This window comes from Cololabis saira, chromosome 21, assembly GCF_033807715.1.
Source record: "Cololabis saira isolate AMF1-May2022 chromosome 21, fColSai1.1, whole genome shotgun sequence".
Classification (NCBI taxonomy): Eukaryota; Metazoa; Chordata; class Actinopteri; order Beloniformes; family Belonidae; genus Cololabis; species Cololabis saira.
Genome location: NC_084607.1, coordinates 15,364,661 through 15,390,275, shown reverse-complemented (window position 1 = coordinate 15,390,275; position 25,615 = coordinate 15,364,661). Strand labels below are relative to the sequence as shown.

General features: G+C 40.6%; 1 protein-coding gene across 1 annotated transcript; it reads left to right on the top strand.

Annotated features, from left to right (window-relative positions):
- Positions 1-191: 191 nt before the first annotated feature.
- On the top strand, positions 192-25,615 carry rab40c (RAB40c, member RAS oncogene family). Its single transcript, XM_061711066.1, has 7 exons — positions 192-1,050; positions 1,137-1,305; positions 14,032-14,092; positions 15,833-15,893; positions 16,016-16,093; positions 20,309-20,531; positions 21,392-25,615. The coding sequence occupies exons 2-7, from the start codon at positions 1,164-1,166 to the stop codon at positions 21,664-21,666; spliced, it is 840 nt and encodes a 279-aa protein (XP_061567050.1). The 5' UTR covers positions 192-1,050; positions 1,137-1,163; the 3' UTR covers positions 21,667-25,615.

The following is a 25,615-nucleotide window of genomic DNA, read 5'->3' as shown; positions in this document are numbered from 1 at the left end:
CCCTCACCATCTGCGCATTGTTGACAGAAACATTTGATTGACGCTCTCCTCCACCAATGAACTCGGCGATTAGTGTCAGCGCGAAACCGCCGTCCAATCAGAGACGGGAATGGGCGGGGCTTGGGTCGTGAGTGGGCGGGGCCAGCGGAAGACTCCGGCCGCTCGAATCTGTCAGCGTCAGTGTCGTTGAGGAGACGCAGCTGCGAACACCAGCGGGTCTAAATCACAGAAATGGAAACATCCCGGGCTCAGCTCTCTCAGATCCGGACTGCACAGCCCGCAGCCCCTCGGTCCCGCTCGCAGACGCTGGAGTTTTGTGGATGAATCCGAGGCAGTGAAGTGAATCTTTGTCATTTTAGGACTAAATGAAGACAAGGCGGCCTGAGATTACTCCGACGTGGAAGTTGAGCTAGCTTTAAAAACAAGAACAAAAGTGTTTGCTCTTTTGTTTTACCTTAATAAAACTCAAAACGCAAGGCGTTTGGTTGGTTCCACTGACGTGGGAGTGTATTTAAATAATTATTGCTGCGAGAAGGAGCTAGCTAAGGAGCTAGCTGTTAGCTGCAGACAGGACTAGCTTTTGTTGCTAAATTAACCAGAAAGTCTCTTAAATGTAAAGAAACAAAACACAGAATCCAGGGTTTTTTCAGCTGAGCAAAACACGTATTTTATCAGGATATAAGTTTAATTTTTCTCATTGGTTGGCTAAGTTTAACAGATTATTTAAACGTGATTTGGCTCCATGTAAATCATGTTTATCCGTGTTTTAATCTTTATTTAAAGTAAACTTCACTAAGACACACTTAGGTTTAGTTTGTGGGTACCTGGTGGTTTTAGTTTACATTGTTTTTTTGTTTTCTTTCTGGTGTGCACTACCTTTTGACCTATAGCTTTTACTTCTTTTATATTTAACCTTATCAATAACAATGATTTGCTTTCCAAAACCTCTTTTTTGGGGATCATCTTATTTTTCAACACTTCATCTCTGAGACTGTGGCCCCTTATTAGTCTGATATATTCGCCGTTTATTTGGACAACGTTTTTAAAAAGGTAAAACAAAGGCTTCACAAGTGGACCCATGTTCAAGCAGGAGTAACTCATAAAGGGTGCCAGTATAAACCCGTCCACGTTTCCAGCTGTTCCTCAGCATCCTGGCTTCAGAGATGGGCACTCAGGGCAGCCCTGTGAAAAGCTACGACTACCTGCTCAAGTTCCTCCTGGTGGGAGACAGCGACGTGGGCAAAGGAGAGATCCTGGACAGCCTGCAGGACGGATCTGCAGAGTCTCCGTATGCCTACAGTAGCGGTGAGTCACTCCTGTCTCAGCTGATCGTTTGCCCTCCTGTGATGACATGTCACGCATTACAAAAGTCCTGAACATTCTGGCTGTGTGTGTCGCTCTGTGTGTGTGGATAGTGGAGGAAAATACAATGAGCTCTTCTCACTGTCTTCACATACAGTAGCTGTCACACAGAGCATTCGCGTAGAAGTGAGTCAGCCTGTCACAAATGTATGGTCTGCATTGTTGCTGCATTCATGCTTTTCAGTGACCTCTGAGTCTAGCTCGTGGTGGTTATGCTGGATATTTTCCAGTCAGTTGTCACTCAGTTGTGGCAGTTTTGTTTTTTTTTGTTTTTACATGCTTTGCAGTTTTGTGCATACATACACACAGTAGCTTCAGGCTTTTTCTCAGCTTTGTTCCTGGCTGGATCATCTTTCTGCGGTGCAGGAGGGTTAGATCACCTTGGTCAGTCGTGGTTTGAACATCGCATGCTGCTGCAGTATTGCTACTGGTCTGATCTGCTGTAAATCTGCATGTATACCTCCCACAATCAGAGGGAAACCCCAGTAAAGGGGCCTGCACTTCTATCTTTTGCTTAATAACATCCTAATAAACATCACAGATGCTTCACTAAAGGCTCCATTTGAGCACGTGTACTATTAAAATATAGCATATATATAATATATATCATCAAATGCTTATTATATGATTTCCAAACTCTCCTAATTTTACAAATCTTACTTCAGAAATTACCTTTCTCATTTTCAATATAATACTGATGAATTCTCAATCCGTTTCTGTGCCCTAACTTGTGTATTAGAGAAATTAATTTTGAAAATTGCGCTTTAGTAGTAATCGAGTCATAAATGCATCCTTAGCACACCTTGGGCCTGGTACCTGAGAGTAGAACTTGAGATGAACAAATAATCAAATTTAAATTGTAAGCTGCAATTTTGAATAATGTAATAAGTAAACCTCAAAGGCAGTTATTTTACTTTATACTTTATGCAATACGTCTGATAAAGGCTTAAAGCTGTTCTCTGGTTATACAAAGTCACAATGTCCTCCTTGTATTACAGTCATGCCCACCAATGAGATTCACTGTTTCTCCTGTGGAGAAAAGTATAAACATATGGAAATAGCAGAAGCTTGAGATGTATATGTAATCTTTAAAGAAATGGTTACTCTTCAACCTGAAAGCATAAATGTTACATCAGTCCCGAACAAAAGCAGGATTTCTGTGTCATCGAAGAATTTTGAATTTAATAAGGGAGATGTGCAGCACTAAAAGAAGCCGTGCAGAATGTGCTGCAGTACAGTAGACACAACTAGATTCAATACCATGATCCATTATCAGTAGCACCATTAAAGTAGCACCACAGCCCACTGAACAAGAAATGTAACAAGTAATGCCAAATTAGTGATGAGATTTTTGGCTAAGTCGTGACACACATAATGATCTCTAAGTCACTTGTCATGGCAGAACCATAATGAGAATCCCTCGAGGGTGATTGCCAACTTCTCGGTTGTAGACGTGCTGTGTCTATCAACACAGTGACTATATGGATTTGAAAAATGTCAAACTCTTGACAAAAGAGATACCTTTTCATCTCCCCTGTGTTTTATAGCAGATGTCTTATACAGAATGTAAGAAGAGAGATGAGAAGGACCTAATAATGTGCCGTTTTATGCCACAACAACTGATTTATGGTTAAGTAGGATGACTGAGTAGTATCCGTATCACACTTTCATTAATGATGACCTTCAGCTGAAGAGTCGCTGCATACAAACAACATAGTTTCATTTTTACCACGTGGGCTGTGTAAAAGCAGCATAAAGGAACTTTTATTCCTTTCAGGTTAGGTTGCTTTTAGGACAATGTCCAAGATTTAATCTTGTTTGGTCTATTCCACAGTCAATCTCATTTTTTTTTCCTTCTGATATTTCTTATTTGTCATACTTTGTGAGCTAGTTTCGTTGTCGATGATGTGTGACGTAGCACTGTAAAGCAATTTGCAGCTTTGTAAGAGACAAACCTTTTGAGAGTTAGAAATGATTTTGGATAGACGATTCCTAGTTAAATCAAACATTCCTTCAAATGTAACTGTAAATGATGTCTTAACATTGAAAAACTTTCTATGTGGTGCTTTAATGCTCCATTATATGCTACAAATTTAATGCAGAGCAAATATTGGATTTGAGCTTAGTAATCATGGCTCAAGTAATAATTACGATATAAGAAAAAATGCACTTAGATGTTGTTCAGCCTTGTTCAGGAGACGGTCCAAATGTCACCTTTTTGTGAGACGGCATCTAATGACTATTTTGGTATCGGATGAATCTGTCGATTATTGTTTTTCGACTTGTCAATGAATACTTATGTCATGCTCTCCAAAATACTGCTGTAAAATTAAGGTTGTGTATCACAGCTCACTCATGCAACTGGCTACTAGCTCATGGACCATGCAGGATACCAGCAGAAGATGCTTCTTCTTCTTCTTCTTCTGTCTAAGAAGTTGGATACTTTTTAACACCTCAATGATGAAAATCCCTATGAGAAATGTGTACAATCTGGTGTACTTCAGCAACTCTCATGCAAGTCACAACTCACATCAGCAACTTTTCTATGGTTGAACATCCACAGCTGGCACAAAACCTGAATCCTCACCTGAACTCTTGATATTCTAAGAACTGGAAGGTTTTTGTTGTTTAATCACAAGATTGTCTTGTTCTTCTCTGAGTCCTGCACCAGGTTCAGTCTGTCTTTGCCCGATTGCTTTACACTATTTTATTTTTTTCATCATTAGAATTACCACAATTAAAAATCTGTCAAACCTGAATTTTTTTATTCTTCAATCTGGTTGCCTTGGGAAGTCTTGCTTATACATTTGCATGTGAGCCCTCTTTTTAATTTAGTTCAGTTTTTTTTACACAGCACCAATTATCAACAAATGTCAAGCACCTTACAAAGAAAAACGAGTTCAATTCATATCAAATCAAATACAATAGAATTCAAACCAATTATACTCAGATCCGTCATAATCTGATTCAAATAAATTCAGTCTTTTTTTTGGGCAATGTTGTGAGGTCTGCTGTTGCAATAATACAACTAAAATGCCAGAATTATACATCTCCAACATACAATTAGGTCTATAAATCTACTGGCGCCTCATTGATGGAGCAGTCTTAATGAGCAGCTTACGGTATTTCATTTTTACATTTTCAGCCAGCAGGGGTTTTTATCACCTTTCCTTCCTGTCTTTGTCTACAGCAGCCATTTTGCATTCAGCTTGCTTTTTTATGTCTTTTAAATTTGTTGTAATTGGTAAGTGTAAATGTGTAATCCAACCTCCTGACTAGGAGTCAAAGTCCTCAGTGTGATACTGCACATGAACTACTGATGAGGTGTTGTCATTTTTCAAGACAGTGGTCACAGCTATTATTTTTATTACATTATTAAAATAAATGATTCAATTATTCAGGGTTTGCTTGGTGTTGATGGATTGTCCAAACTTGAATCTGCACATAAACTTGATAAGTTACTCTGCTAATCTACCGTAAAATTAAACAACTGTTCTTGATAATATGGCCATCTTAAAACTATAACTTAAATAAAAGCCTCCCTGTACTATTTGAAACTTTATATCAATTACTTTATGAAAGTTAAATTAATGTTTCCGCTTACATAACACTAATCCATATTCATTTTAGAAACACTATTTTCACAAATGATGTTTTGAAATCGGTGCAAAGAACGCTGCAACTGGAGTTATAGCAGGATTATTAAAGCAGACGTTGTGATGGATTATTTAAACTCAGGTGATTTTCAATTATCCGCTAGTTGATTTTTATCAGTAACTGAGATGATAGAAAACCAGCGGCAACACAGAAGTCAAGGAAAATAATTTCAAAGGACTAAAAGAATGTGGTGAATGACTGGGATGTCACGGGAAACTCGCATGTTTGTCAAGAAAAACTACTAAGGAGCACAGCTGGGCATGCATGCACAGTAATTAGTCTTAATTTCCTCACTTTAAATCTGTGATGTCAGATCACTGATGCCTGAAAGGTAAACTGTGCAGATGTTTTCTCCAGCAGTCAGATGTGGAGATGCAGCCACAGATGAGGTTTTAGGTATTCACACCATCACTTTATCAAATGAATCCTGCCGGAGGAGGCAGCTGCTTGTTGGTGTTTGACAGCATTCTGGAGACCTTTTTCAGGTTGTTGGATTGCAGATATCCACATTCGCTGCAGGTCAAATCAAATTTTTCACAGCAGCAGTTGGAGATAAAAAAATGTCTGAGCAGAAGAGATGTTTGTCCCTGTGTTGTAGTTTAAATGAGACTGAACAAACTCAATAACGACTCTTACTGACCCAGTTTTCTCAACATCAGTGTTTGATGAATTCATTCTTTCACACGAGTCGTGAACCTGCTCTGAGTGCGGTGAAACTGCTTTCATCAACAACCAGAACGGAGCTCGGGCAAAAGTCCAGTTCACAGCTTTGTAAGCCCAAAACCCTGGAGGTTTTAAGATGTTTGATTTCCTCAAGTAGCAAGAGCTTTTTATTATTTCAGCAACTCCTAGGAACATTCAAATCTGTTAATCTCTGTTGATTTTATGCACTGTGAATCATATTTGATATGAGTAGCAGAGTTAGACCTGGATTTTTTAGCACAATAACAGTGGTCCCCCATTACTTATTGAAATGCATTAACGAGGTTTCTTTTAATAATAAATTAATGCACTTTATCCTGATTGCACATTGCACAATGTATTATGTGTGAAGTCAACACTAACTTATTATTATGATTTATCAGAATTTCTGTGTTGCATCTTTGTTATTGAAAAGGGATCTTCAAGTTGAGGCACTCCAATTTCCTGTCGGTTGATAAATAAATGTATATAACAACTGGGTTCGTGCTTTGCCAGAATGTCCGCCGGTCCAGCTTCAAAACACCATCTATAGGAGGACGCCGTCCCGACTGAAGTCAGAAATGTCAAAAGGCCTCAAACAGCTTCATTAAAAATGGAGGGTAGAGAACACAGCTGAACTCACTCAGACGAGGATGTTTACGCAGGCAGAAGCTTTGCTATTGATTTCCGTCCCCTTGGCAAAGAGAGGTTAGTGGAGGTGTGGGGGTTGAGTGTTTCCAAGGACCCTGAATATTTCAAGAGGAGAAAATCAGAACTGGAGGAATCATTTTAATTGGATGATGCAGTCCGCAGGCTATGATTGGATCAGATTTTTTCTTTTTGAGGAGGACAAATCTATCGGGATACTCTAATCTGCCAGATTGTGCTTTTATTCATCATAAACATGGTGATCAGAAGATGTCTGTGGTGCAGCAGAGTGACTCAGGTTATCGTAAGGATTCACATCAGGGTTTCTCTTCAGGTGACGAGTGTTTGTCACATCGCTGATGTTTCAGCTGGAACACAATCGACTGACTGATTCGTTAACTGACAGAAAACAAACAGATTTTTACATTATTTTTATTTAATAAGCTGCAGAGGTGTGAAAGTTAACTTCCCTCATGATTGCATTCAACTTTAGTTTTTTTTCCCTCTTTCTTTGACATTTATTGTTGAAGGAGAGCAAAGTTGTCAGGGCTGTTTACGCACCAATGTTTTGTTGGTGTGAATCCTGCTAAAGTGGTTCCTTATCAGCTGTACTGATAAGGTACTTAATCGGTTTTTTATATACGTTTTGGAGGGCAGAGTCTATAATGAAGTAAATTGGTTTCTAAGCACCGCAGTAAGGTTTAGTTTTTCCCAGTTGAGTGATGCCAAACATCAAAAAACCACTGCTGTGAAGAAGAGAAGCTAATTAAAATGCAGGAACAGCTTGAAACAACACTTTTCAGAGCATCTGCTAGACAAGTGAGGTTCTTGCATCTTTTTTCCCTTTATTGTGTGCACACTAACAACCAGTTATTCCTCAGGGATCAACTTGGCTCAGTAGTTTGTTGTTTCATTGTAGAAGTGGACCAGCTTGTTTCACAGCCCCACATCCACCAGTGACGGTTATCGCTGGATGTCAGCCAGCTCATAGTTACCCCACATCCCTCCCCCATGCTGCCCTCATGGAGGAGAGGCAGCTTTAGTGTGTATAAACAAAGAAGTGGGAGGTAAATGAAAAGCTGGATGTGGTCTAATCCTCTTCAAAGATGCTCAAGCTGACACACAAACTGTTAAGCATCATGACCGGGTTGAGACGGAAATCAAGTTGCACCACGCTTTCCACATTTTCTTCTCCTGTTATTGATACAAAACATCACTGCACTCGTACTGAACTAAACCTGAAGCTGATGGTTGTAATGAAGTCCTTTTTTCACCAAGCAGCTGAATATTTAGTCTTGTCTTTTCTAGACTGTCCACCCAATCGCGCTGCACACCTGAAACTTTAACATTAATGTGTATACAGTGTAGATATTTTAACCTAAAATGTGACTGACCAGGGTGTTTGATGGGTGAAAGTCCTTGAAATATCGTTTTAGTATCACTCGGATTAATTAATATTCGACTGTAAAAGCTTTCCCCTGGAACAAGGAATCTTTGGAGAATCCTTTTTCTGAACCACTACTTTACTGCCACCGCCATGAGACATTATATAAACACCCAAGAAGTATATTTTAGCCCCTTAAATAGCCTTTGCTGGGAGGCAGTATTTGTGATTGTACCTGGTATTTCAGGTCGGAGCTGTAACTGAAAACTTCTGATCAGCCGAGTACTTCCTCCTTATTTCATTACACCTCATTCCACAGTTAATGTCTACTACAACTGAAATAATCTGTTAAAGTTGGCTGAGTAGGGGTGGGTATTGGGAAGGACCTCACGATACGATACGCATCACGATACTTGAGCCACGATACGATACACATTGCGATATCCCGATTATGCGATATCCCGATTATTATATTCTACATAGTTCACCGAAAAATTTAAAAATGCATTACACATCTTAAAATCCAAGTTGTATATATGTACACCAGATGATAGTGATAATTCATTGGACAGACTGAGTCAAAACAATGTAATTCAAACTTTCCATTTTAATATGCAACATATTTGCATGAAAAAACACACTGAAAAACAATGAAAAGTGCAGTGTGTACATTATTCTTAGATACAAAATACTCAAAATAAAATGCAGTGTCTCACCCACACTGAAATTGAAATCACAAAAATACAGTACAGCTACTTGCCCCTGACTTAAAATGACAAAAATAAAATGCAGTGTCTCACCCACACTGAAATCACAAAATAAAGTGCAGCTAGGGGTGGGCAAAAATATTGATACGGCAATATATCGCAATACATACATTGAATATCGATATCGTATCAGGAGACTATGTATCGCGATATATTGCCGTATCAATATTTTTGCCCACCCCTATGGCTGAGTACTAGATGGCTTTCAAATGTTAACAGTTTTATAAACATGGTGGACTATAGGGGCAAGGACAGTTGGAACCAGTTTTTGTCTTAATCTTTAGGAAATGCAAAAACTACTACATGATTCAGCCACATGTCTAACACTTGTTGGGATTTCATAGCAGCGGTTCCACAGGACTTCACAGAAATTTGAATTATCATGAATTCAGAAGAAAAACAAAAATGCCCCTGAGACATCATAAATGTTTTTATGGTTCTGTTTCAATTGTTTGGGTTGTGTTACTTTCGGTGCCGTGTCCATGAGCTGTAAGAGTCGCAACATCCAAGTCTGCTCACCATCATCATTGTGAGGTTCTCACTGGGAGGCAGAGTTTGAGTTGGTTAAGCTCCAATAATTGTATTGACACCTTCAACGGGCTTCAAATCAATCCATGTCCCCACTAGGCATGGGACGATATGAAAATTTCATATCACGATATTAGTGGACAAAAATATCACGATTACGATATTATCACGATATTAGCGCGTCGCTTATAAAATTCTTAAAATGCAAGGAAAAACAATAACCGTGGATCCACTGGTTCCTTCAGAACATTTATTCTCAAATCATTCTCAACACAGTGACACTTGAGGTAGAGAACAAATAGTGTACTGTAAATGTTATGCATTACAAAGTGTAAACTATAGTACCGGTACTTATTTGAACTTTCTTTTTTTGTAAGAAAATACTTCCCTGAGAGTCGAAAGAAATAAGTGACAAATAGAAATAAAGTGACAAAGTAGAGCCAAATGCACACTGATTGTATTACTCTCTGAAACTTTAACAGTGGCTGGCTGCCTGCTACTTAGTACGGCTCTCTGGAAAAATAATAAAATAAAGGCACTGCTCTGTAGTATACAAAACAAAAGCTGCATGGTCAACACAAAGATTGAGTGAAAATAAAGTGCCACGGATTGTACTACTCTCTGAAAAAATATTAAATAAATAATAATATTAATAAAATACATGAAAAAAATAGCACTGGCTTCTACCTGGCTGGTAGCCTTGTGTGACCAAAAAAAAAAAAAGATTGGCGATAATTACAGTACCCCACGATAACGTTATCGCGGCCGTTTTTTATCGCGATATATGATAATATCGTATATCGCCCCATGCCTAGTCCCAACATTTGTTATGGGGAGCAAATCTCAAACCCGGCTTTAAAATCCCGTAGTGTGGCAAGCTTTAACTATGAACTGCAGTAATTATGTTTTTAAACACGTCAAAAAGCCCTTTAGTGTTTCTATAAAAGTATTTTTATGTGAAACTTTATTTCACAGTTAGAAAAAGGTTGATGAAAGTGGGAAAAAAACATCAAATTTTTAAAATAAGCCTCTTTAATTTTAGGATTACTCAAATTGGATTTTTTTTTCTTTTTTCCTCTCTTTTGTGACCAAGACCTCTGGCTTTGTTTGTGGCTTCTTCCCCTAAATTTAGTTCCTGGTCACTGACTGAACTCTGCAGTATTTTTGAAGCTTTTGTACCACACTGTGATTTTGATTCTGCTGAAATGTAGGATGCAGTATGCGGGAAAATACACAATCTGGATCATGTGTTACTTCCAGGGATCTGGTTCACAGCTGGAGCCGATCCAAGCTCTGACTCGATTGACTTCTGGTTATGCCATAGCCTAATCACTTTCATGGTGGGATACTGCATACAAACAGCAGCTAGACCAGGGTTGTAGTACATACTGTCCAGGTTAGGGTTTTTTTTAGCTCCACCTCCTGACCGCACTGAGGTCACATTACTGATTTTTAGTGACTGCAATTGTAGCACAGGGCGTCATTTTTATCATCCCAATTAGGGCTGGGCGATATGGACCAAAAGTCATATCTCGATATTTTCTAGCTAAATGGCGATACTCGATATATATCGATATTTTTTCTGTGCCTTAATTGGGGTTTCCCCCAAAGCATTATAGCATAGCATCTCTGTTAGCTTCATTTTTTTCTGAGGCAAACCCTTAAAAAAACAATCAGTTTTAATACAAAGTCTCGTGCCAAATGTCACACAGGTTCGTTTATTAACAGAGGTCTGCACAATATCAAAATGTATAAAACAAATGAAATAAAAATAAACTGCCTGCATTTATAGAATAAAAATGCCTCTTGAATAAAATAAAACAAATATCCCTTTCCTGCATAACAATTAAATTAAAATACACTGTGCAATTAATACAATGTAGACAGTAACAGGCAGACTTTTCCACTGAGGTTGACAGTTGTGCAAATAACAAAACATTTGTGCAAATCTCAAATAAAAACATTCAAGTCAATTTGTCACAAAATAAGCTATATCAAAATCATTAAGAAAAAAAAAAAAAAAAAAATTTTTTAATAATCGATATAAACGATATTGTCTCGTACCATATCGCGTTTGAAAATATATCGATATATATCAAAATCTCGATATATCGCCCAGCCCTAATCCCAATCAACCTGGGACTTTAAAATATAAAAAACCTTAAGGAACCTTTAGGTTCTTGAAAGAAGGCCTTGAGGCTGACATTTCTTTTATTGTATCCTAAACAACACTGTTGATACATAAATGTCCCTGTCTATTTTATTTATTTGCAAATTAGTCTTCTGAGGATTTTTGGAAATCAAATGTAACTGTGATGGAAACAGAGACGGAAACATAATCATGTTTACCTCGAGACAGCATTTAAGTAAATCACATACTTTCTTACTGAAGCATTTTATTGAACGTCTCTTGAAGTTTATTGACAAAAAAACAGAAGAATAACAACTCGTCAAACATTCCCTGAGTTAAACAAACATCTCTCAGACACAATCGGCACAAACCTCACACAGCTTCCTGTGCGTCTCGTAAGAAACAAACGTCAGCTGCCTCCCAGAACACAAGCTGCACTTTTCAGCTAAGACATCAGAGGCATCACAGAGAGGCTATTGATTACCTGGGATGGCTAAGTGATCCTTGGCAGCGAGAGGAAAAGAAGCACTTTAGACGCAGCCCTGCACTCACTCCAATTCAATTAGACTACCCCGAGCTCAGCAATTTAGCTCAGCGGCAGCTTTACGCTGCCTGGAAATTGGACGATATTGCTAATGCTGTTAGCCAGCAGCTGCTGCCCATCACAGTAACATTTTAGAGATGCTGTTAAAGAGATAAACCTTTATATCCATGTGAATCCATTGTGCAGGTTAGCTGTGTAAGTAAGTACCCTGCAGTGGTGGAGCTCATGATGACTGCCATGCCGCTTAGTCCTATTTGTTTTAATTTATGTTTCATTTGTGAATATTAGTAAACATCACCAGCCACTAGGAATGGGTGATATTTAAGGAAGGAAGGAAGGAAGGAAGGAAGGAAGGAAGGAAGGAAGGAAGGAAGGAAGGAAGGAAGGAAGGAAGGAAGGAAGGAAGGAAGGAAGGAAGGAAGGAAGGAAGGAAGGAAGGAAGGAAGGAAGGAAGGAAGGAAGGAAGGAAGGAAGGAAGGAAGGAAGGAAGGAAGGAAGGAAGGAAGGAAGGAAGGAAGGAAGGAAGGAAGGAAGGAAGGAAGGAAGGAAATGAGGAAATGAGGAAATGAGGAAATGAGCCTGGAAGGAAGGAAGGAAGGAAATGAGCCTGGAAGGAAGGAAGGAAGGAAATGAGCCTGGAAGGAAGGAAGGAAGGAAATGAGCCTGGAAGGAAGGAAGGAAGGAAATGAGCCTGGAAGGAAGGAAGGAAGGAAATGAGGAAATGAGCCTGGAAGGAAGGAAGGAAGGAAATGAGGAAATGAGCCTGGAAGGAAGGAAGGAAGGAAATGAGGAAATGAGCCTGGAAGGAAGGAAGGAAGGAAATGAGGAAATGAGCCTGGAAGGAAGGAAGGAAGGAAATGAGGAAATGAGCCTGGAAGGAAGGAAGGAAGGAAATGAGGAAATGAGCCTGGAAGGAAGGAAGGAAGGAAATGAGGAAATGAGCCTGGAAGGAAGGAAGGAAGGAAGGAAGGAAGGAAGGAAATGAGGAAATGAGCCTGGAAGGAAGGAAGGAAGGAAATGAGGAAATGAGCCTGGAAGGAAGGAAGGAAGGAAGGAAATGAGGAAATGAGCCTGGAAGGAAGGAAGGAAGGAAGGAAATGAGGAAATGAGCCTGGAAGGAAGGAAGGAAGGAAGGAAGGAAATGAGGAAATGAGCCTGGAAGGAAGGAAGGAAGGAAATGAGGAAATGAGCCTGGAAGGAAGGAAGGAAGGAAATGAGGAAATGAGGAAATGAGCCTGGAAGGAAGGAAGGAAGGAAATGAGGAAATGAGGAAATGAGCCTGGAAGGAAGGAAGGAAGGAAATGAGGAAATGAGGAAATGAGCCTGGAAGGAAGGAAGGAAGGAAATAAATAAATGAGGAAATGAGCCTGGAAGGAAGGAAGGAAGGAAATAAATAAATGAGGAAATGAGCCTGAAAGGAAGGAAGGAAATGAGCCTGAAAGGAAGGAAGGAAGGAAATGAGCCTGAAAGGAAGGAAGGAAGGAAGGAAATGAGCCTGAAAGGAAGGAAGGAAGGAAGGAAATGAGCCTGGAAGGAAGGAAGGAAATGAGCCTGAAAGGAAGGAAGGAAGGAAGGAAATGAGCCTGAAAGGAAGGAAGGAAGGAAGGAAATGAGCCTGAAAGGAAGGAAGGAAGGAAATGAGCCCGAAAGAAAGAAAGGAAGTAAAGAAAGAAAGAAAGAAAGAAATTAGCCAGAAAGAAAGAAAGAAAGAAAGAAAGAAAGAAAGAAAGAAAGAAAGAAAGAAAGAAAGAAAAAGTATTTTTTTTATCGTCATTTTTATCGTTATCGGGATAAATGCCAGAAATTATCGTGATACATTTTTTAGTCCATACCGCCCATCCCTACCAGCCACATCCATAAATTAAACAAAAAAGATTTATGAAAGTGTAGAGACATAAAGCTGTTGTTGAGTATATAGATAAACATCTAATCGGTAGTGGAGAAGGTTGTGTGGTTAACCTTTTGGCCTCAGGTGCTGCGAAAACGTGCCTGAACACGGTGCAGGTAACGGGAAACAGGTGTTGCTGTCAGACAGGTTAGTCAGAGACCTGTTAGCGGCCCGAGGGGCCGCGCACTGAAAGTAAAACAACCAACTTTCACTGTGTGACACAAGTGAAAGTACATAGCAGCATAAGAGTCACTACAGTTCATACACATTTGTGAAAGATTTGTGTCATTTTAAAGGATTATTTGCAGAAGAATCAAGACTGATTACACACTCCTCTGTGGTGTGTTGTGAGTTTAAGTTGATGAATCATTTCGTCTGTCTGCAGCACTGCAGCTGAAGCATGTGTTTTACCTCACAGCTGTCTCCTCTATTTTTGTGTAGGGATCGACTATAAAACCACCACCATCCTTTTGGACGGCCGGAGAGTGAAGCTGGAGCTGTGGTAAGCACAAATATACGCTTAAGTATCCCTTAAAGATTTTGCAAGTGAAGTAAAGCACACGTTTTGAACTCGTGGCTAAAAATTAAGATATGGATATGTCAAAGACTGAAAAATGGAGGAAAATGTCAGCTCAGGCAAAGCTCTGAAGGCATAATTTTACTTTGAATCAGTGCACATAAATGTTGAGACTGTGATCTTGTGGAAAAGAATGTGGGCCTCCCTCCGAAAAAGAGTTTTCATCCAAATCGTCACCAAAGCTTTCCATTTTCAACTTGCATCTTTTCAGAAACTGTGACATTTAATTGACATTCAGCAGTTGTATGCTAACAGTTCTGCGAGTCAGACATATTCACACCAGCTTCATCTGATGCTGCCACTTCCTGTATCACCACTACACATTTATAACCCCCTTTTTTCCTTCCATTTTGAAGGGGACGGGGTTCTGTAACTGTGTAGAAAAACCTGAATGGAAAGACGCATCTTCATTGGTAGTTGTGTTCAGTAACGTTCCTTAATGGGTCAGGGTGAGACTTCCTCGGTTTAGTACTTCCTGTGAAAGAAACACTTTGCTCTGTTTGTTTCTTTAGTTTTCACTATTGAAAAACCAAGAATGCACGGCGAACTGAGTTGCTTTTTGCTGCACCCTTGCAAGTCATACTTTCTGTAAACCATTCTGGTGCAGAAATATGGGTCACCCTGCACACACACACACACACCCAGAAAACAGCAGCTAAAGCTGCTCAACTTTTTTGTCCCAGCATAAAACACCACAGTGCTGAAGTGGAGAATCAAATGCAGTCAGTCATGCCTGTTCTTGTGGGTATTAATTTCATACTTCTGTGTGCATGTGTATATTTAAAAGGATTATTGAGAGTTAGTTTTACAGTCCTTGCCTTGCTTAAACACAGAAACAAATCATTTTCACTGTAACACAGATATGGGTCATGTATTAAGTCTAGTTTTACGTCCAACAAATAAGCGTGCATGTGTACAGGCAGCAGATGTGTGTTTGTCAGCTGAGACGCTGCAGCACTAGGCGAGGCATGTTTGGTGGAAGTAGGCCAAGGAATTCAGCTCCTCGAGGGAGAAGCAACGCCTCCTCTTCCCTGTGGAGAGCCAAGTTTTGAGTTTGAAGCTGCGCCATGATGCAGAGTATTCTTGATTTCTGCTGCCTCAGTGTCTCACCCTCTCCTCGCTAGCTCAGTGTCGTTTTACCATCTTAATATGATCTTTCCCTCTCGCTCATGCACCCTCCCTCCCCATCCCCAGCTTCCTCTCCATTTCTCTGCAATGACTCAGACTCTTTCGGGCCTGTCTGAAGTGGCAGAGATGAAGAAATTGAAGGATATGTCTGACATTATTATTGTCGACAAGTCCCATAATAAAACACTGTCATTTATTTTGACGGGATCCCACTTAAACTGGATTAATCCTCGTCTGAAAACAGCTGCTTCCTTGTGTGTTAGTCAGAGACTGCAGCAAGTTTTAGGACTTCATTAAGCTTTTTGTAAATTAAACTGTGCATATCTTTTCTATTTTTTTGTTAGTCATATAGATCAAGTTGTCCTGAATATAGATGGTGTGGTTTTTATTACCTGTCCTGCAGGCGGGGAAGTGACTGACATGTGCTCTTAAATTATGTTTTTTTGTGGAGTTCTTGCTCTTTTGTCCAAAACAAGATTTATGTATTTTTTCCAACGACTACACAATGATTAGTTGAGTGTTTGCTGCTGCCCACAGGGACACCTCAGGGCAGGGGAGGTTCTGCACCATCTTTCGTTCTTACTCCCGCGGGGCTCAGGTGAGACACTTGCAGCTTAAACGGACCTCACTTAAACCAGCGGCATGACTTAAACATGCAGACATTGCAGTAAACGTTACAAAGCACACATGGAAATGTTGAGTGTTTTCTTTTCTCCTCAGGGAATCCTGCTGGTGTACGACATCACGAACAGGTGGTCCTTTGACGGCATCGACAGGTGGATCAGAGAGATCGATGAGGTGAGGCCGATCGGAAGCATTCTATCCCTCCCCTTAAATATTTGGTCTCATAATTTATCTGCTGTGTCTTCGGGGTCATAATTCAGCATGTTTCTATTTTTTTAAATTAAGAACGAATTTATTTATACTTGAACAAAAGTGCAGCTTTCTCTGCAACTTTCCAAAAAAAAAAGTTTTCAGCTCCACTGAAAGGAAACAGAAATGAACAGGAATCTGCATGGTTGACCTCATCACCGGCACATTCATCCGTACTTGATTTCTTTTGTCTTCCACCCACTTGTTTCTTTGCCGCTGCATCATCGTTTTTGTCTTTTTCATGACCAAATTCTTGTACATGAAATGGTGAAATGACACAAAGCTGTGAGTGACCTGCGAATGTGAGCACAGGCTTTACGTCCTTCCTGCTGACTTGGACACAAAAAGGATGTGTGTATGTGTGTGTATTTTTGGCTTGTGGAATTTCTGCTCCAGTTTGGTCTTTCCTGCTCCACCTCCACAGAAGTGGCATTGCTGCACGCCTTTGAGGACAGAAATAGTGTGGAGGTGGAGGATAATCGGTGTAGAGACGAAAACAGATGAAGACAATCCATCCGTTGTGCACTGATTACCTGTAATTACTGCCTACTATTAATCCAGTATAACCATTTCACCCACCCTGCGTAGGACTTCTACTGGTGATTAACAGGGATTAACTCTTTCTGCCATTAAATTATCTGACATTGTTGGAAATGGTGACAATTTATGTCACATTTCAAATGTATTAAATCATAATTGTAGTGATTTTTTTTTTCTCCTGTTGAAACCAAAAGAAATGTCTGTTAATTAAAAAAAGCAACCAATTATCAACTAATTATTGCGGATAATTTTTTCCAAATATATTCCGAATTAAAACTTACAGTAAAGCCTCTCCAGGCAGCTGTTTTTCCGTACAAAACAAGAAGAAAAAACAAAACAAAGAATAATAATAATAATTTCAATTTATATAGCGCTTTTCACCTGAAACGACAGATCTCAGAGCGCTTTACAAAGAAGACTAAAAACAAGACTAAGACTAAGAAACTAAATGGATGATGATGATGAGAATGATTCTGGTTCATCTGGATTTGAGTTTGATTCCCAGCGAGCTGTACCAACAGACGCAGTAGAATCTGCCGCTGGACGCCAGCAGATCAACGTGCAACCAACCAGAGAAATGAAGCCTGTGACGCAGGCAGAGCAACAGTCAACAAAAAACATCCAAATGTGCAGCGGAGTAGGAACGCTGGTAAATGAAGTGAAAAACTCGAGCAACTCTGCAGCTGGTTGTTATGAACAGCGGCTCTTAGGTGCCCATCGCTGACTGCGTTTACTAGAAATGGCTAGTGACTGGTTACAGCTGGCCGGGCTGCTGAGATAGAAATATGTAAATTAAAAGGCGAACTTGAAGTAAAAGTTCCCTAAAAATGACTCGAAGAAGAAAACTGTACTTCTGTGTTTTCTGTCGGACTGAAGAGGATTAATTTTGCAGGAACAGTTGTGTGTGTGTGAGAACCAGAGAAGACACATTAGTGGGAGATAAGCCAGGTGGGATTAGGCAGGGTTTATCAGTTAACGAGGATATAAAATCAATGAGACAACAGCTGCTTTTCCATGTTGATTCGCCTACAGCTTTCACAGCGTACTCAAACGGCAATGAGGTATTGATTCTGAGCTGGAAAAAGCCTCCGAACATGTTCATCTGTGGACGGATTTTTAAACTCATCGCTGCTTTTTCACTCGGAGGATTACTCCTCACATCTGACAAACGCAGAAATGCACACATGTTCCAATCAGTCAGTGCAGAACAGAAAAACTGCAGGGGGAAAAAACTGGGACACACTTTTGGAGTGATGGAAAAACCTTCGTAATGCTCCGTGTTTTGAGGGATGTGGGTTTAATAAAAGCTTTGGATTCAGGATATAAAACGCATATGGTGAGGTCTCTGTGGATGATATACCTGAGAGTGTGGAAACGTTTAAAATGAAACTCAAGTCCACATTCAATCAATTTAGCTTTTAACTGAGCTGCAGTTTTCATTGGATTTATTTAATTTATTTAACAGCGTCACTACCGCACATAAACACCCTCATTTCAGTTTGTCAGCACATTTGGCTCAAAAGTTGTGAAAACGTCACTGAGCTGCTGTCAGCTTAGGACTTGGCGCCACTGTACGCGTGTCTGAGTGTTCAGGCTTGAGATGACATAATACGTAAACCTTGCTAAGCCTGACCTGTAACACTGCCAACAATCCAGTGTACAAATTTAAACATAAAAGCCGCCGGGTTCTCAGTTGAATCAGATAGTTCATGACCAGCGCCGCTCACGGAGGCCGCTTGTTATAGCTGTTATATTGATAACTTTTTATATAATCCTAAATCGTTTTTTTTGTTCTTCATTGTAAACATTTATCTTTGAGTGATTCTTCTTTCCTCTTTTAATGCTTTGTTACTTGAAGCATTTCCACAGTTGCCTTTTTCTCAGTCCTTACCACCTGTTAGGATGGGTTACCATGGCAACAAGAAAGATGTTCTACAAGTGGGAGCAGATGATCAAAAGCTCAAGAAACCAAAACAAGACCCGACAGTAGACCCCCAAATACCAGATGAATCCTTTTCACTCTGTAACCTTCAGATTTCTAGAGTCCTGTCATCTGCAGAAATACTCAGATTACTCTGCAGTTATGGGATGTATCAGGGCTGGATGAGAAACTGAGCACAGAGATGGTGGACGGCTGCGTGGCCTAGGAACAATCATCCCACCTTGAGTACGAACAAGACGAAGGAGATGATGATTTTACGAGGAGCAGATAAAAACTGTTCCCATCATAGGAGAAGAAGTGGAGGTGGTGGAGGAGTGTAAACATGTTGATGTTCATAAATACGGTACATCCGGCTGGACTGGAGACGCAACACTGATGCTGTTATGAGGAAGGAACCGAGCAGACTGAACCCCTGGAGGACGCTTAGTTCCTTCAGCATTTTCAGCAAGATGTTTCAGGTCTTCTGTGATCTAAACCGCGACACTTCAACATTCGTTAATGATGCTGATGACTCATCACATCCATTACAGCAGTGGTTCCCAAACTTTCTGTGCCCAAGGCACACCAAAGGACAAATAAAAATTTCAAGGCACACCTATTGTGCAAAATAGCCTTATAGCACGTGTTATCACTAATATCATCTGTTTATTTGTTAAGTTTATTATTTACTGATGCCAAATAAGATATGACAAAGACAACGATTCTACTCATGAAATATTTATTAACAAAATACTTCACAAAAATATTTAAACTTTATCAAATTGGGCTTCATCGAACACACCCATTTCAGGAGGATTTTTTAAAATAGTTTTTAGATAAAGAGTTTGCCTCTGTATTATGGAATGGGTGCATTCAAAGTAGTATATAGTAAATTAAAATAATTATTTTTGTCTAGTTGTATACTATATTGCAGAAGGTTATGGTTGTCACAAAATCCCACGGCACACTTGGACTTGCCTCAAGGCACACCAGTGTGCCGCGGCACACAGTTTGGGAACCACTGCATTACAGACAGCATTTCTGTCAAATAATAACTATAGTAATTACAATCATTCATCAGTAAACAAAAATGGTTTCATACAGCAAACATTTTAAAAAATGGTGACGGACGTCAGCTCGTGTTGATCCGTCCACATACACACAGAAGTGGTTCTAGGAAGCGTTTCTTGCATCTTATTCAGTTGATCTCAAGCTGTTTTCAACAAGCTCAACTTTAAGATGCTAGTAGGAAGTTGTTTTCCGCGTAGCAGCCTCTGCTGCTGCTCCTGTTTCTCCGCTGGAGGACTGAGCAGAGGCTAATGAGTGGTGACAGACAGGAGCAGCGGAGGAGGACGGAGGTCGACTCCTCGCTGCCGTCATGTTTCATTCAGTTTGTCAGGACAGATCGGGGTGAATTATAGAGAACTGCCGCCTCCAGCTTGTTGAATTCATAACATACCTCAGCTTGGCACACTGTACGTATGTAATGACTCAGATTTCTTTTCCTCCCCGAATGTTTTATTCAAATATTTTCAGGAATTTCAAGAATAATCCCACACTACTTTGTCGTGCAAATGAAAGTCTCAGATATGGATGTTTTCAGAGGCTTTGTTGTCAACACAGCACATTGAACCTCTCAGCGGTGGGTTAATCAGTCCTGTGTTGTTTTTCCCTCCCAGCATGCTCCAGGCGTTCCTCGGATCCTCGTAGGCAACCGTCTCCATCTGGCTTTCAAGCGGCAAGTTCCCACCGAGCAGGCGAGGGCGTACGCCGAGAAGAACTGCATGACGTTTTTCGAAGTGAGCCCCCTGTGCAACTTCAACGTCATCGAGTCCTTCACGGAGCTGTCGCGCATCGTCCTGATGCGGCACGGCATGGAGAAGTTCTGGAGGCCCAACAGAGGTGGGTGGATGGATCCAGATACGGGGGGTTCAGATGGGACACGTTTAACCGCCTGGCTGAAGGAGCCGTGTGAAGTCTGTTTTTATGTTTTTAATGAGCTCATGGACCACAGCTGATGGATGTCTCTTCTCTGACTCATTTTACCTCGTTCCTGTCATCTCTCCCTTTCCCGCATGTGCAAATTACACACTAATGTTCTTGTAAATGGAGTCTGCTTTGACATATTCAAACTCCTCCGCTGTCTCAACTTCATCCGAAGCATAAAAAAAGCAGCATGAGCTGCGTCAGAAACAGGCTGAGCGGAAACGACGACGGCGAACTCCACAATCCTCAAAACAGGCAGAACATTGAACTGTACACACCTTTATCTTCATTATAAATATACTTAGAGTTTTTTATATCACAATTTAGTTCATAAACACATTCCTTGTTTTTATTGGCAAGCTTTTTAGTATTTATTTACATTTTAAAAGACAGATTATCAACACAGAGATGATTTGAGTTGCAACATCTTTCTTGTTTTGGATGTTGTGCTTTTTTTTAATTTCTTTTTATTTTATTTTAGGGAAAATCTAATATTTTTTTGCAATAATTAAATAAATTAACACCGGTCTAACATGATATTTCCATCTAGCTAATATTTATGAGAGTAATTGCTATATTTATTCATAAACTGTATGTTAAATTAGAAAATGAAAAGGAAAGTTTCATAAGTTTTCATCTGGCTCCATTGTTCCTGCAAATGTGAACTCGTGACCCACCTGCAGGGCGTTTGCAGCCATGTGAGCGCTTCTGTTGGTTGAAGGTGCTTTTATTCAGTTTGACAGGAATAAACCGTAACCACCTTCTCTGCTCCGCAGTCTTCAGCCTGCAGGACCTCTGCTGCAGGGCCATCGTGTCCTGCACGCCGGTCCACCTCATCGACAAGCTCCCGCTGCCCGTGGCCATCAAGTCCCACCTCAAGTCCTTCTCCATGGCCAACGGCATGAACGCCGTCATGATGCACGGACGCTCGTACTCGCTGGCCAACCCGGCCGGGGGCTCCAAGGGCAACAGCCTGAAGCGACCCAAGTCCATCCGTCCCCCACAGAGCCCCCCGCAGAACTGCACCCGCAACAACTGTAAAATCTCCTAACTCCTGCCACGTGCTGGCTGGCATCGGGAGGCAGACGGCCAGGGCCGAGGTAACCGGAGGGAGTCCCTGGCTGAACCTGAGGAGGTGAAGAGCAGGAAGCAGGTGGACCTGCAGCCTTCTGTAGAGCACATTAAAGAGAACAGAGTACTCCCCAGGTGAGGGGGTAACGGAACAACTACAGACTCTTCGTTTGGATTCTCACTACGCCCGTCTGCTAAAACTGAGAGACGAAGACTCCAGAAACGCTCATCACTGCTGGAATGTTAACTACATGTACAGAAACCTCTCTCCACCCTTTATTTACTACTCTACATGATGCACAACATGTCTGTGCATTTAGGCCATCAACTCAAGGTTTGGTTTTTGTCACAACTGCTTTCTTCTTTCCACATTTCTGTTGAATTTCTGTTTCACTGATTGATAAGCTACATTCAAAACACTAGAACGCCGTCGGTCCTCGAGCAGCACTTCGTTTGTCACCGTTTATCCTCAGCTGAAGCTTCCAGAAATTCTCCCCTAAAAAACCTGATGGACACAAGCAGAAACCAAGTCTCGGCTCCGGCCTCGTCAGCGTGCCTTGAGTTTAACTTTTCACTTTTTCGTTGAAAGTCAGGTATCCTTCGTGACGAAAACCCACCAAGGTTTAGGTTTTAACATTCTGCTGTCACTGAGATGCTCGTTACCATGGATACCATGCAAAAATGGCCTGATTTAGGTCCTTTCATCTTTTTGTGACTTTTAGTTCTGATTTAATTGAAGCATTGGTGAGCAGAGCAAAACTAAAACTTGAAGAAACTTGATTGCTGTGTGGATCAGAGACAAATGATATCATTCATGAAATTGATTACAAACTGATTTTCTTTTGGTTTCTGAAGGACAAGGACGTTTGTCTGTATTTTCTTTTGGTTTTTGTTTAGTTTTTAAGCAGCAATCAATCAGTATACTGAACACACAACATATTGGTGGAAAATAGAAATTGTTAGGGAATATTTTCTGCAGTGAATTAATTATTTAGTTCTTTGCTGGGGCTTTGGGCTGCAGGATAATGATGAGGTTTGCAGCTCTCAGGCTCAGATTATCACCAGGCTGCTCCTTTAAATAGACACTTCCATCTTTGTTTGGATAAATAAGTGATGCATCTTTCTTTGACCCAGGAGCTTCTGGGAGCTCTGCAGAGATGAGATAGAGAAAGGCAGCTTCACAAATTACATTTATTCTACCATCACTCGTCTTCTTCTTTCTCATTTTTGTTTTGGGATTCATCATTTCTCACCTTACCCGTCATCTCACACCTGTGGAAAGTAGTGAAACTCCTCACTGAAATCCAGCGTGGTAGAAACAGTGTTACAGTCACAGTATTGTTGGTACTAGAGAGGTCCTATACCTCTTCATGGCCCAAAGTTGAACCTTTAAAACATTTTATTAAACGTGGTTCATGGTCAGAGTCTGAGCTGACCAGAGCTGCTGGTCCTCAGGAGGTTTTAGGTGGGAGGCCTCGCAGAAAACTGTCGTGTCACCTGTTAGATGATCTCACTCCTGTTTTCTGTTGGTTTCCGGAGCCTCCATCTCTCCTGTGTCTGCTTTGTTTTCCACAAACACCAGAAGGGACCTGAAACCAGTCTGAACCGCTGGACAGCTGCCGCCATCGTGGAAAAACAATCACTCTTATTGACAGTCAGCAGCGACCCTTATTTACTGTTTTTCTGTCCTCTCTGAATCTCTCTCAGCTACATCCACAATCACTCCCATTTTGAGCCTTTTAAAAGGTGAAATGAAATAAGATTTCCAAGAAAAAAGCTCTCTTAAAAACACTAAAATGTGTATATTAACTATAGTGAGCGTATCAATGTTTTAGCAGCAAATGTAACTAAAATTATTGATTTTAATGAGATTTTTAAAGAAAAGAAGAAAAAAACAGCCTTAGCCATTTAATAGTAGCCCCAAGTATCTTCCGCTGATAATAATTCAATCATGTTCTGATCTTGAACGATTAATTGGATAAAAAAACAGCAGGCAGCCTAACATTATCCCTTCATGACTCCTCCGCAGCGTTCAGGTCCGTCACTCGTGACTTTGTTCAGCCCCAGCGCGTCTTCGTGTGTGTTTTTTTGTCGGGCTGAACGAGCGCTCGTGTAGAAACAAGTCTGAACACGTGAACTCTTCCAGGTCGCTGCTTTTTAGCCGCCAAACTGCTCCGACTGGATCTCCTAGGAGACTAAATGCAGCACATCGTCGTCTGATCTGCACCGGCGTCTCCACATCCCGTCCCATGATTCACAGCCGCTGAATTATAGATGCTCCTTTCATGGATCTCTGGAGGGCTTCATCTCCGTCTCTCCTCGCTGTGCTTTCATCCTCCACGGCGCTTGCTGCGAGGTTTATTTCTCATACTTGGCATGTGTTTGTTTCCCCCGTGTGTAATAACTGGGTTACCGGCAGGCGTTCAGCTTCGGCCTGTTTTGTTTTTAGTCGCTTCTCTTCAGGTGTTTTGTGGAAATGCCTCTTTAATTTCAACTCTGGTTCATTCAGCTCTGGTTTTGTTTATTGACTCTTCATCCATCTGCTTCTTTTCTACCCGCTTTCATCTCAGAAAGCTGTCAAAGCCCTCAGACTTAAAGATCTCAAGATTTTGAGAAGATTACTGCAACGCTGCTTGTCCAGAGATGGATTATTTCATAATTTAGATCCCATATTAGTGTTTTCACACACTTTTACAACATTTTCTGCAAAACAACACTGCTTTAAGACCTCTTCAAACAAAACTACTTGCAGCCTTTTATCACTTTTAGCACCTCAAGTAATTTAATTTTAGTCCTATTTATCCAAATTTCAAAACTTTTATCCCAGTTATTTTAGAAACTCATCATTGTGCTTTTTTTTTCCTTTTTTATCCTAAATGAACAAACTGCTGAACATGTTCACGGTAGCCTTCAACTGTCACTGCTGCTGGCGCGTCGTTAGAATAATGAAAATGATCAAGTGTATGAGTGATGAGGATCATAGGAAATGGGATAAAACCTGCAGATAACTGCAGAAAACTAATTTGATATTTTAGCATCAAAGACAACTAAAACATATGAGATTGTTTGAGGACAGTTTTAATGCATTTCTGCTCGTAACGTTTCCTTTCTGCACACATTTCCCTCCTTTTATGGCCAGCCCCAGTAACGGATATTAAACACACACAGTTGTGGTTTAGGGGAGCGACTCTTGAGCTTGTTGCCAAGACTTACATTTTTACCTCCAGTTCTCTGATGAACAGAGACTTTTATTGTTGTAAAAACCCTCCTGTTTTGTGTTGATGTTTTCAATCATTTCCTCTGTTGTTTTTGCTTTTTCCTCAAGTTTATTTGCTGAACTCTATCTCTCCTGAGCTGAGCTCCCAGTTTTAAAAAACATTAGACGTTTGAAGAGGATTCTGGGAGATTTGGACTCAGGACCCCGTCAGGGCTGACCTCTAATTTCGCCTGTTATGTTCCGAATTTGTTTGTTTAAAGAATTCTGTCTAAAAGAAAAGTGACCTGAAAAGACACTATTCCTGTTTTTTCATTTGGGCTGAAGCTGCTGAGTTATCTGTGTGTGTGTGTGTGTGTGTGTGTGTGTGTGTGTGTGTGTGTGTGTGTGTGTGTGTGTGTGTGTGTGTGTGTGTGTGTGTGTGTGTGTGTGTGTGTGTGTGTGTGTGTGTGTGTGTGTGTGTGTGTGTGTGTGTGTGTGTGTGTGTGTGTGTGTGTGTGTGTGTGTGTGTGTGTGTGTGTGTGTGTGTGTGTGTGTGTGTGTGTGTGTGTGTGTGTGTGTGTGTGTGTGTGTGTGTGTGTGTGTGTGTGAGAGAATGCGAGCGATTATGTCCTTCAAACACTAAGCTGAATATTGTTCTTTTTTTAAATTATTGATTGTACAGTTCAAGGCAATGCGTATGAAGAGATTTTTTTCACAATAAAATTAATGAATG